This window comes from Chanos chanos, chromosome 10, assembly GCF_902362185.1.
Source record: "Chanos chanos chromosome 10, fChaCha1.1, whole genome shotgun sequence".
In the NCBI taxonomy this organism is placed as follows: Eukaryota; Metazoa; Chordata; class Actinopteri; order Gonorynchiformes; family Chanidae; genus Chanos; species Chanos chanos.
The window spans coordinates 19,180,536-19,193,019 of record NC_044504.1 but is presented as its reverse complement, the minus strand read 5'-3'; the positions used below and the strand labels follow the sequence as shown (position 1 = coordinate 19,193,019).

General features: G+C 39.2%; 1 protein-coding gene across 1 annotated transcript in view; it reads right to left on the bottom strand.

The window, feature by feature from the left end:
* The window catches only part of pdzd8 (PDZ domain containing 8), a 36,117-nt gene extending 24,342 nt beyond the window's left edge, over positions 1–11,775 (bottom strand). The window contains exon 1 of the mRNA XM_030786494.1: positions 10,886–11,775. Coding sequence (XP_030642354.1) covers positions 10,886–11,775 — 890 coding nt within the window. The remainder of the gene's footprint in view (positions 1–10,885) is intronic.
* Between the last annotated feature and the right edge of the window lie 709 nt (positions 11,776–12,484).

Sequence of the window (12,484 nt, the reverse complement as noted above, 5' to 3'; positions counted from 1 at the left end):
GCATTAATAATGCAGGCAGCACAAGCTACCCCTTTGGCCTACCTTCACCCTGCCTTCATAATTAGCTTTTAGGTGGAGTAGGAGGGAGAAAAAAACTGTTTAAGAAACAGATGACTCAATGGGCATTTCAAACTATCATGGACAAATTTACCTGAATGGCTAAAAATTCATTTACAACGTCCTGCTGTAGGAGGCCAATAGAAGGCCCACGGAATCAGTGCTACGGAAAATGTATTAAGTATTTCAATTTGAATAGAAAGTTTATTAATTCATTCATTTTTTTAGTTAACTGGTTATCAGTCATTAATTTTAAACAATATGGACCAAATCATGGCAATAAGCAAAAAACCCATAATAGCTTTGCATGTAGTTTGCATATACATACCAAACATAAGAATGCTATTAACTGCATACTTAAAACTTGAACCAAACTGTCTGTTTCACTGACTTAGACAAAATAACTTCCGCACACCAGCACTGCCAAAAAATACTGAGTTTTTTAAAAAAATCCTTTGTCCAATTATTTCTCTGAGGTTAATACATTCTACCCTTTAGTGTCTGTTCTGTCGTTTGTGGTAATATCCTCTAATGCTACTTAGTTTTGGGGAGGTCAAAAGCTTTACGAATAATGAGTGGGCCATTTACCATGGCAACCTGAATCACCAAGTTCTGCACAGATTTGCAGCTCTCTCATGGATTAATACTTAACTTTATACAGAGGGAGATGTGGCAGAATTGTAACCAAATATATACAGTGCTATGAGAGGAAACAATTGTTTTTATGCGTTTCCAGACACAGTATTTAATGTATATACATGCATTTTAGTTAGTAAAGTCTCAAAAGCAGGAATACGCTGTGCATAATATTCTGAATATTCTGTTTGAAAATTTTCAGTACATAATCCACCCATAGATAACTCGCGCTCGTTTATCAGATCTTTTTTGGTAATTCAAATAAATTAAGAAGTGATTTAAACCACCAGCATATTAATCATACTCTCTTACAGCAGACCTTACACTATTTCACCTTGGCCTGAAAGTGCCTCTCTGGAGACTATAAGAGATGCACCATATGGTCACTGTTACTGTAATCATTCATGTAATGCACAAAGACATTAAAACACCTGTTCTCCACCTCACGGCATATGTGCTCACTGAATCTTACCATATACTTTTATTTGACAAGCCGGTTTTTATTTTCTATTTTAGAAAAAAAATCTGTTCTTGAGCAAATCAAATGCACTGCTGCTAAACTATGATTTCAGCTTTTATGAGGGGCACATTGTGCCAATGACTTGAAGCAACACAGAGGCCTCCACAAGACAACTGAAATACTCCAGGTCCATTCTGTCATGATCCAGCAGCTTAGGTGATGGACACCTGAGAAAGATGAGCTGAGATCTGTGTTCTCAGATCTATTGTTCTGTGTGAGAGACTGCACAGAAGCTGTTCAATCACAAGGCTAAAATGTAACAGAGAGGAGGCTGGATCAGCCAGCAGATCAGTCAAACGCACATCCTGATCGGTACTGAACACATTAATGTACATGATGTAACTGGAAGAGGTAGGCTATCTGACAAATTCATTTCCGGGGAGACACTGGGCTACTTTCATTAAGCCAGTGCTACAATGCATGACCAACTGGGTCTTTCAAGAGATTTCTTAATTGGAAACTTGACCACAGGTTTCAGAGAAAGCCTTATGTAAGCTGCAGGGCCAGTAAGAAAAGAGGTCAAACACCAAAAATGATACTACTGAGGGTTGCAGTTTGCCTGGACTGTGTTTACACAGTGGTCTGTTATCACAGTTTATGGTTGTCTTCAACCTTTTGCCAGCCAATAACACCACTTTTATCAGCTCACACTTGGGATTAAACATACAGTAAATGACACTGTACAAAGAGTCGAACCACTGTCTCCATTGTGACGACATACCTATGATTATGACTGCAGAATTATAAACAGAATGTAGAATGCAGAAATGCCACTATGACCTCACAATTCCACACGGATGTAAAAATAATAAGTTCTGCACAGCTGAGCCCAAAAAGAATGTAAGAGAGGGAAAAAAGAGAAGGAGATGTAGCAAGAGATGGGAAAGCAGGAAATGATAACAGATGTCTGGAGAGCAATTACATAAGAGTCCACACAGCTGAAAGTGTAAGAGGCCAGGGAGCTAAAAGGGTTCCGATATCAAGAGCTTTCTCATAGTACATATTATCCAGGGAATCAGAAATACAAATCACACAATGCTGCTATAGCTGCTCCTACCTACAAATAGTACAGGGATCGAACAATAATTACTTCGTAGTAACATCAGACTGCAGAAATTGTGGTTTATTGTAATAAAAATATAATATTATTGTTGGAGAAATCATGGAGAAATAGCTACTCTTAGCTAGGAAATTTTTTCAGAGTATTGTGCTGAATTCACTCTGACCAACAACTTGCACTCAGTTTCTTTCTCTCTGTTTGCCCGGTAAAAATACCCAAACTACTTTGTTTTTTTTTTTTTTGTTTTTTTTTAATTGTTGATACATACAGACATACATACACACACATGGGACACATAACATAGAACAAGGCATCACATTGATCCTGTCACAGAGCCATTATGGTACAGTTGAAGAAGAAGAGGGGAAAGAAGAAGGAGGAGTAGATGAGGAGGAGGAAGAAAAAGGACAATAACAATATCAGCAATAACAACAACAACAACAACAACAACAACAATAATAATAATCATCATCATCGGTATAGTTATAACACTGAGTGATCATAAGTGATAGCAGTGACAATGATACTAGTAGGAAAGGTCAGTAATAATGATAATGGTAGTACTAGTAATAATAGTAATAATAATAAATAATAATAATGTAGTGATAGTAATGAAGCAGGAAGATAACATTTAGATACCATTAAAGGAAAAGGGGAGAAGAAGGAAGAAGGGGGAGAGAGAGGAAGAAAAAAAAAAAAAAAAAAAAAAAAAGGGGGGGGGGGGGGGGGGGTCAATTTGTTGGAAAGTTCAGAGCTACAAGGATGGGTTCCCAGGTGTTACTGAATAATTTGGTCTGTTTATTGTTTTTAGCTGTGATTCGTTCCATTGAGAGGTAGTCTGTTAACAGATTAAGCCATCGTGATATTGAAAGTTTGTGCCTGTATTTCCAGTTTAGGAGTATTGTTTTTTTGGCTATTGTTAAGGTGACAAGTATGATCTTGTGGTATTTGTGAATATGACTGATGGGTGTGAGATCTCCTAGAAGGCAAAGGGACGGGGACAGTGGAATGCTGTGACCCAGAAATTTGGAGAGTTCAAATATTATGGCTTGCCAGAAATTTTTGGTTGGTGTGCATTGCCAGAAAGAGTGATAATAACAATCTATTGTGTTGAGGGTGCATTGTGGACAGATATCTGTATTGGTGAAGCCCATGAGGTGCATTCTACGGGTGGTGATGTGTGTTCTGTGCATGACCTTATACTGGATTAGCTGTAGTTGGGAGTTGTTTGTCATGGAGAAGATGTTGCTACATATTTGTTTCCAGAAACTGAGATCAGTCTTAATTTTTAAATCTTTTTCCCAGTTTGTTATTGGTATAGGTAGTGCTTCTTCTTTTGGTGATGATATGTGTTTATATATTTTAGATAAAGGTTTCTCAGATGTTGAAATGGATGCTATCTTTTCTATTAATGGTGGTGGTTGTAAATCAATGTTGGAAAGTTGTATTTTATTTTTTAGTGCATTTTTAAGCTGGAGGTACTGTAAAAAGTTTGGTTGGGTCATGTTATATTTCTGTGTTAGTTCATGGATGGTTAAGAATTTATCATTTGCAAACAGGTGTTGTAAGTGGGTGATTCCCTTACTTTTCCAGGTATTAAATGTGAAGGCGGTCTTATTGATTAAGAAATCGGGGTTGTTCCAAATTGGTGTGAGTTTACATGGTTTAAGTGGGTGATTTGTGATCTTATTGGTTTTCCACCAAGCTTCCAGGGTTGTTGAAATGGTGATGACCTTATAGCAGTTATGTTTTTTGATTGATTGGGGTAAGAATGGCAAGTCTTTAATAGAGAATTCTTCACAAGCTGACTGTTCAGTTTCAAGCCAAGGATCTTGTTGCATGTCTGAATATGTCCATTTCATTATGTACTGTAACTGATGAGCTAAGAAGTAATGGAGAAAGTTTGGGGCATTTAAGCCACCAAGCTGTTTGCTTTCCTGGAGTGTTGAGAGTTTAATTCTTGGTTGTTTATTTTTCCAGTAAAATTTTGTGATTATTGAGTTTAGAGTAGAAAACCAGTTGGGTGTTGGGAAGACGGGAGTCATTGAAAAGAGATAGTTGATTCTTGGTAGGATTGACATTTTCACTGCAGCTATGCGGCCAGCAAGTGAGAGTGGTAAGTTATTCCAACAACTTAAACACTTTTCAGTGGTTTTAAGAATTGGTGTGAAGTTCAATTCAAACAAATCTGAAAGGTTGGAGGAAATATCAATGCCAAGATATCGAATGTTACCTGTAGGGATGTTTAGTGAGAGCCTGGGTGTCACAGCATTCCACTGGTCCTGGTTAACTGGGAGAATAATGGATTTTGACCAGTTGATTGAATATTCTGAGATGGCAGAAAATGTCCCAATCAGATTGAAAATGGCTGGGAGTGATGTAAGAGGGTTTTGTGCATATAGTAATAGGTCATCTGCATATAGACTGACTTTGTGGGTTGTGTTCAGAGTGGTGATACCAGTGATTTGGGTGTTTTGGCGGATGGCAGCTGCTAGGGGTTCAATAAACAGGGCAAATAGTAGGGGTGAGAGTGGGCATCCTTGTCTTGTACCTCTGTGAAGTGTGAAACGTTGTGAAATTATGCCATTTGTGATTACTGATGCTGTGGGTGAGTTGTACAAAATTTTAATCCATTGGATAAATGAATCCCCAAAACCAAATCTTTCTAATGTGGAGAATAAGAATGTCCAGTTAACACGGTCAAATGCTTTTTCTGCATCTAATGACAGGATGACTGTATTGTTTGTTTGGGTTTTGGCTATACTGATTAGATTGAATAGACGGCGCATGTTATTTGTTGAATGCCTACCTTTAATGAAGCCTGTTTGATCAGGGTGTATTATAGAAGAGATGACTGTTTCTAATCTCATAGCTAGTGCTTTACTGATGATTTTAATGTCTGTGTTAATGAGAGATAATGGGCGATAGCTTGAGCAGAGAGTTGGGTCTTTATTAGGCTTAAGGAGGAGTGATATAAGTGCTGTATTCATATGGGGTGGAATGACAGAGGAATGTTGAATTTCAGCGGTCATTTTTATGAATAATGGTGATATTGTTGGCCAGAAATGTTTGTAAAATTCTGCTGGGAAACCATCGGCTCCAGGTGCTTTGTTATTTGGCATTGAAAACAGTGCTTTTTTAAAATCGTCTGATGAAAGTGGTCGATCTAGATTTATTACTTGAGTTTTATTTAGCCTGGGGAGTTTGATATTGTCAAGAAAAGTTTGAATTGCAGAGGGATCACATGTACAGTTGGATTTGTAAAGGTTGTAATAAAAGGACTGAAAGGTTGCTGAGATATCATTTGGAGTGGACACGGTTTTCCCTTCAGAGTTTTTAATGACTGGTATGATTGTTTTTTCTTGTTGTCTTTTTAGTTGATTTGCCAGATACTGTCCAGATTTGTCATTTTGTTCAAAATGGTTATGCCGGAGTCTCTGTATAAGGAATTGGGTTTTCTTATTTATGATGGTATCAAGTTCGTATTTTGTTTCAATGAGTTCTTTACGACCCAAACTACTTTGATTTTACACATATCGTTCCATCAAGGACAGCATTTCTTCATGTTTCAGACCATTGAAAAAGCTTTTGCTCACACATTCAGAGGAATGTTCCAGCATAAGGCATTAGAAGAAGCCTGAGAGTAGCTGTACTAAGAGTTACCCAAAGACTGATGTGACAGCAGGTTCAGGTGTGTGATCCAAGCATTTCAAGCAGCTTGTTGTACTGATTTTGCTAACCCAAAGATGACGCTGTGCTTTTCCTTCCTGTGAAAGTGCTGATGTAAAAATGTGATTAAAGCATGACTGTTCACCTCAATCATTTAAACCGCTATCTCACAAACCACGTAAACAGAAGAGCAAGCATGCATGCTCTGTTTTACCATGGAGACAAAAACAGCCCCTGATAGAGAGGTAAGGATAAATGTCAGCAGGTTTCTACAGCTAGAACACAAGACCTGAGCACCCTCAGCAGACATATCAATAAACAAGAGGACCAAAGATTCCCTTGATGTAAAAAATTTATAAAACATACACTTAAATGATAAACATATAACATGTCCACCACAAATGGTGAGAAATGAAAACTCCTCCAAGCATATTTCACCTAGTTGACCTGGTTGATAAAAGCCATTTTAACAAAGCACAAAAGGTTTCTATCCAGTGACACTCTCAGTATGAAATACTGCACTTTGCCTGCTGCCTCCAGCCAACACACCAAACACTACACCTGTCCAGACATGACATCAGATGGCTTTGACGTAATTGGAAACCAATGCAAATCCAGGCCATCATCTTGGCGTGGGCTATCAGGCCTTTGGTGCCTCAGACTAAGCAACAGGGCCAATACAGCCCCCAGGTACAGAACACGTGTTAAGTATCAGAGAGCCTTAAGGACTCTACCAAAGATGTTCTAGATGAAGGTGTACTATATATTGTACTATGTGATTTAAATGCACTCATATTGTAAAGCCAAACTGAAGCTGTCCATCTGAAAAGGTCCATGAACAATGTAAGGATAACATCTCAGCACTAAAAGGTCTGGTGAAAAGATAGTGGCATTTGAGAAGCAAGAGCATGTCATGACAGCTTTTACGGATTACGCAGATGATTTCACACACACACACACACACACACACACACACACACACACACACACACACAGCTTAACCAGAAAATAAAAATAAAATGAGATGAGATGAAGCGACCAGTTCAGTGACAGCAGCACCCTGGTGGTTGACAGCAGTTGAAGCCAAACTGGGATTTATTAATGTTCAACACATCCTCGTTAAAATGTTAAATATCCAGAGGAGAGTTGATATCTTCAAAAATAACATACTGTCTCTCAACTTCATACACACAGTGAACATGAGGCTACTTCATACTTAATGAAAAGTAGTCTGGCAATCTGGGCAGAGATGATACCACTTGAGTGATGTCCAATGGTAGGCATTTCAATCTATCTTAGAACGAGGCGACAATTTTTTGCCTCATATTCATATATTTTTCTTTTCTAGACCAATAAAACCTCATCTTTCCTTATGTGCTGGTGTAATACAGAATATTTATTACTCTATCTAACACAGGGTGAGAAAGACAGAGACAGTGAGTAAGAGAGTGGGGGATGCAGAGAGATAGAGAGAGAAAGAACAAGAGAGATAGAGAGCCCATGTTTGGATTACCTCCCGCCCCACCCCCTCAACACTTAGCCTCCAGTGTTGGGCCATCTGTGACACTGTGCATATACAGGCCTACAGTGCTCCATTCTGTTTCAGATTACATCATCTCAAATCACTTAATCACCACCATTTCACAAAACATGTCTAACTTCATGAGGCCAATCCGACTATACCTCCACTCTCCAAACTCATGCAAACCACCCAAAAGCAACCCCTGAGCAGTCTGAAAGCAACCTCTGCACAAAACACTTCCAAAAACTAGTATTATACAAGTTACATTTATACTGTATTATCTTTAGAGGAAAGGGAGAGAAGATGAGCAATACCAGTCATTATTCTGGTATTTTCCGTGTAGCATGCAGTTAAACTACAATTTTGGAATCTCTCAGTATTTAGAGGTGAAATCAGTTCAAACTGTTACTTTACACATCACTGATGCAGGTGAACTCCAGGACACTTCTTCCACCACTTTAAACAACCTACTGTGTATACTAATACCAAGGGAAAGCTTTGTTACGGCAAATGAGGAGCTAACATACGCTGCTTGGTCAGAGAATATTCTAAGAATTCTTTATGGTTTCTAGGTGGATAATGAGCTTTTGCAAAATTCCAGGGATTTCTCTTCCAGGGACAATTGACTGTACATTCTTTACTGATGTGGGTTTTAATGGTGAGACAAGAGACTACAGTTTCTGTTCTCTTCTTGTCCATCCATAATCTCAAAGTGTCAAAAAGAGCTTAGTTAAACAAATGTTGCTAACTAAAGGCCAATCTCCATTCTTTACTGCCACCATAGGTCACAGTATTATTTCTGTGCTGCCCCAGACACAGTCTGAGTGGTATCTGATCTCCATGCCATGTCTGTTCCCTCATCTCAGTGTTGACACAGCATTTGATACTCCCCAAGCCTGCCATCTGAGGGAATATGCTGAGTAATGCATTAATCAAAGATCCTCAGGCATATGTTTCTCTTGGGAATCATTTTTTCACCAAAAAAATTTGTTGTTCTGTCTTCATTTTGAGACAAACTGTCAATTTCACTGCTTACTGCTTTATTCCTGGACAGTTATATTTTCTCTCTCTCTCTCTGACTTTCTCCTCAATTAAATGCTAGCTCCCTAAGAACTTTGTTCTGTTTTTAGTATCTCTAAGAGAAAATGCGGTATTTTACCCTCTTACAGAAAAATACACAGGGTAAATAAGAGTCTGAACTTTAATAAACAATCATGTTATGATTTACCAGTTAAATAACAAGCCATTATAATGAAACAATGCGGTTTACTGTCCCACACTCTCTCATAATACATTGTAGGACTGTTTCGAGGAAAATGAATGTTTGTTTTCCTCAAGCAGTTTTGCAGTTCTCAAGCAAAACAAAGAGCAAACACACCAGCTGGAAAAAAAACCAAATATTTCTTGGAACTTTAATGTTCATGCTGCATTAAAAATCAAGCCAACTAAGTCCTATATATTAAAGTGTTACCCTTATTGCCCTTTATGAGAATTCAGACCAAAGCCTCCGTATGTCTAACAACTTGAAACTCGTTATTCAATCCAGTTTTGAAGAAAAGCCGTTTTAACAGTGCACAACAAATGAATGTCATGGCTAAACAACAGCGCATAACCACATCACTTTAATAGCATCAGAACTAAAGGAGAACAGAGAAAGTCTGTTATTGAGACATGAATTTCTCTCTCTCTCTCTCTGGATGCCATATTGGGCATAGCACTATGCTAGCAATGTGACCCCTACAGAGGCAACCCTGTCTCATGGGTCATTGTGCTTTATAATTGAGGGCACTCCTGTTAAATGCTGCCACAGCACTTGTCACGAACTACTGATGCACACAGACTGTAGTTGCGTGGGTAAGCCAAACCCCCCAAAGCCACTTCCAGCATGTGATAGACCTTATACAAGAGTATTAGATGAAGAGGCAGTTCATCACAACAGCATATATTTAGCAAGCTGTTCTTTTACATTACGTCATGCAGATCAATGAAAGGGTTGTTTGGTAAAACAACAGGAACGCTGAGCGCTATGATATTAGCAGCATCCAGTCTATAAAGTCAATGACAGTTCTGTCAACATCAAAGGTCATCCAGGACACTATACAGCAGGCTTTTGTTTCCCAACAGAAGCCCAAAAACACTCTGAAGAATCACTTGCACATATTCAGTGCAGTCAACCAGAGGAACACAGAGAGAGAGAGAGAGAGAGAGAGAGAGAGTATATTCTGAATATGACTGGTGACAGCAAATTGCAGTGTCACAGCATAGCAACACAAAAGAAGCAATAGTCTGGGCTATTATAGATTATGAGAACAAAAAAAATCACAGCACCTACAACATAACTAAAACAGGCTTGTGCCCCTAATTTTCAACATAATAGTCCATTAGTGACTACTCTCTACATGAGTTCCAAAGAACATGTCAAACATATTTTAGTTGTGTCAGTCATATTAATGTAGGCATAGCTTATTCAGAGACATTTTTGTGAAACACCCAAAATGGAATCATTTGGAAATGTAAGTGAGCCCGTCTTCACTGATGTATCCAATTTCAAAAATAAGCTTCAGAGACGATGAGGAGGAGGAGGAGGAAGAGGAGGAGACACTTCAGCTTGGGGCTGACAGGATAGGACAAAGATCAATTCCGACTTCTAAACATATTCGACTGTGGATGTTCTTCATTGCTCTAAATCATGTTATTTTTTGAATTGTGTTCCATCCAAAAAAAGGTTTTCCCATTAAAGTGAGACAGGAGAATCCAGTGAACAAGTCTAACTTATTTGTTTATGAGCCAGAAAGAGAGGACAAGTGAAAGAAAGAATCAGGAGGAACCAAGAATCTGACTGTCAACCGTTTCCCTTTTCTGTTTCGAAATATGCAACGTGTGTCTGTTCTACACTGGCTTCTGTTTTCACACAGATCTGCCAATCATTTCAAAATTTTCTCATTGTGGTGCCATGGCACCACTGTGCCTCATTCGGATGTAGTACCCATGATCTGAACATGTCAAAAAGACCAACAACTTCAGATTCCAGAAAAGCAACAGGTGCATTCTCCCCATTCATTATGAGTTGTGTCTTTAACATCTGAGAGTGTATCAACTCTGAAATTGAATTACTGATAGTATGAGTAGGCCTATACTGTCACAGGAGACAAATCAATGATATCATCGCTGATATCACTTACTAAATCTGTTAGATCTCACTAAAGTTGCCATGGTAGCAATTATATTAAAAATGTTCTTCTCTGAGAAAAGGAGAAACCTTGACTGGTCACCGCTGAGGTAAATTCTCTTCAGACCTGAGTGTCAGGTTGACATACGAGCAAAGGACGTTTCATTAACAAAATCATGCAACAATTTTCAAATTCACAGCATCAGAACATTAGACACACGTGCTCAGTTTTAACTGAATGGAGACGTTTACCTTATTTTGTAATTTGGCAACGTATGTTTCTTCTTGATGACTCTCTTCAACTGGTTCACGATAATAGAGGTGAGCTGTGGAAGGGGACGGCCTTCAAATTGTGACTTAACCTCGAAGTCTATTAGTGGATCCTCGAGAAACGAGAAAGACCAGTGCGTAAAAGGCATGTGAGTGAACTGAAGCCTCAGACGCCCAACCACACGGGTCATCTTGACAAATAAGTAGGCAGATTTCCCAAATACTAAATCTACATCGATTGCTAGGTGGAACCCGCCGTTGTACTCGAGATCCACCTCGAAATTGAGCTCCTCTGGCATTTCGTCCTCATCAAGGGCCACTGGCTTCATAAGTTTTGCCGTCTTGAACACCGGCAAAGAATTGCCCAGTGATATATCCCGAAGACTTAGTCCCTCCAACAACCTCCCAGCTGTCTTGGTTTGTAGCAGCTCCTCAAACTCCACCTTGATCTTTTTGGTGATCCAGTGTCTGACGACCGGTGTGTCACGAAGCTCCCGGAACAGAAATAAAAATATAGCGTTCAGAAAATCGCACGTCTCCGCTTTGGATGTTTGGGGGGTCTCGCTTTGAGAAGGCGGCGGCGACTGTGCCTGTTGTTTGGGGCTACAGCTGAGAACATTCGTTTCCTGTTGCCTTGGAGAAGCGGCCTCTTGTTGTTTGGATATAATAGATGCTGTATTGTCTTGCTGCGGCTGGCCTAATTCAGAATGTTGGTTATTAAAGTAATCCTTCAATGCGGGATCAGGCACTGCTTTGACATATTGCACTGTCCTAGCTATTGGCTCCGGGCTTCTCCGGTAGAGCAGCAGTAACTGTAATAGCAGCGTAATGATTGCTCCGGAAAATGCTGAAACTATTATTAAGTAAATCATTTTGCACGGTTTTTGTGTTACCGTCTACACATTAAAAGATCTTCATGTTCCGCGAATAACCCAAATTAACAAAGCAAGTTCCACCTGGTCGCTCACAAAGCTGCCATATCATCTGCTTCTTCACTAGGCTTCTGGATCCACAGCCGATTGGACGGACGTTCACCGCGTAATCGCAAAGTAGTCGTGCGTAATGACGGCATTCGCCAGACTGTACCCATACGTTTCTCTGGAGCGCCACAATACAGTAGCGAGCGATACTTTTAAGGGTAGAATAATGTGATATTTCAGACGTACTATACAAGACAAAAGATCACGATTTTGATACGGACACATACATTGTGTCCGCATTTCAATGAAAAGTCTGAGCATTAGTTAAGAAACTTATTTGTGAATTAAACACGTTTTGTGAATTAAACTCTGTACAACCACACACACACACACACACACACACACAATAATGACACATACAATAATAACACATACATGCTCACTCACTCACATACACACACATACTGACTCTCCGTCAGACATTAATCAAGCACTTTCCAAAACGGCTTAACCTTTTTAATTCTATTCTAACACTAGACTTTCAAAGCAGCAGGGGGCACCATGGTGCTATACCTGAAAATGTTCATCGCCTCTATCTTGATTTTAGATGGATTCTGTCTCGAACTCCACTTTGACACACCAAATTAACATTTCTCACATA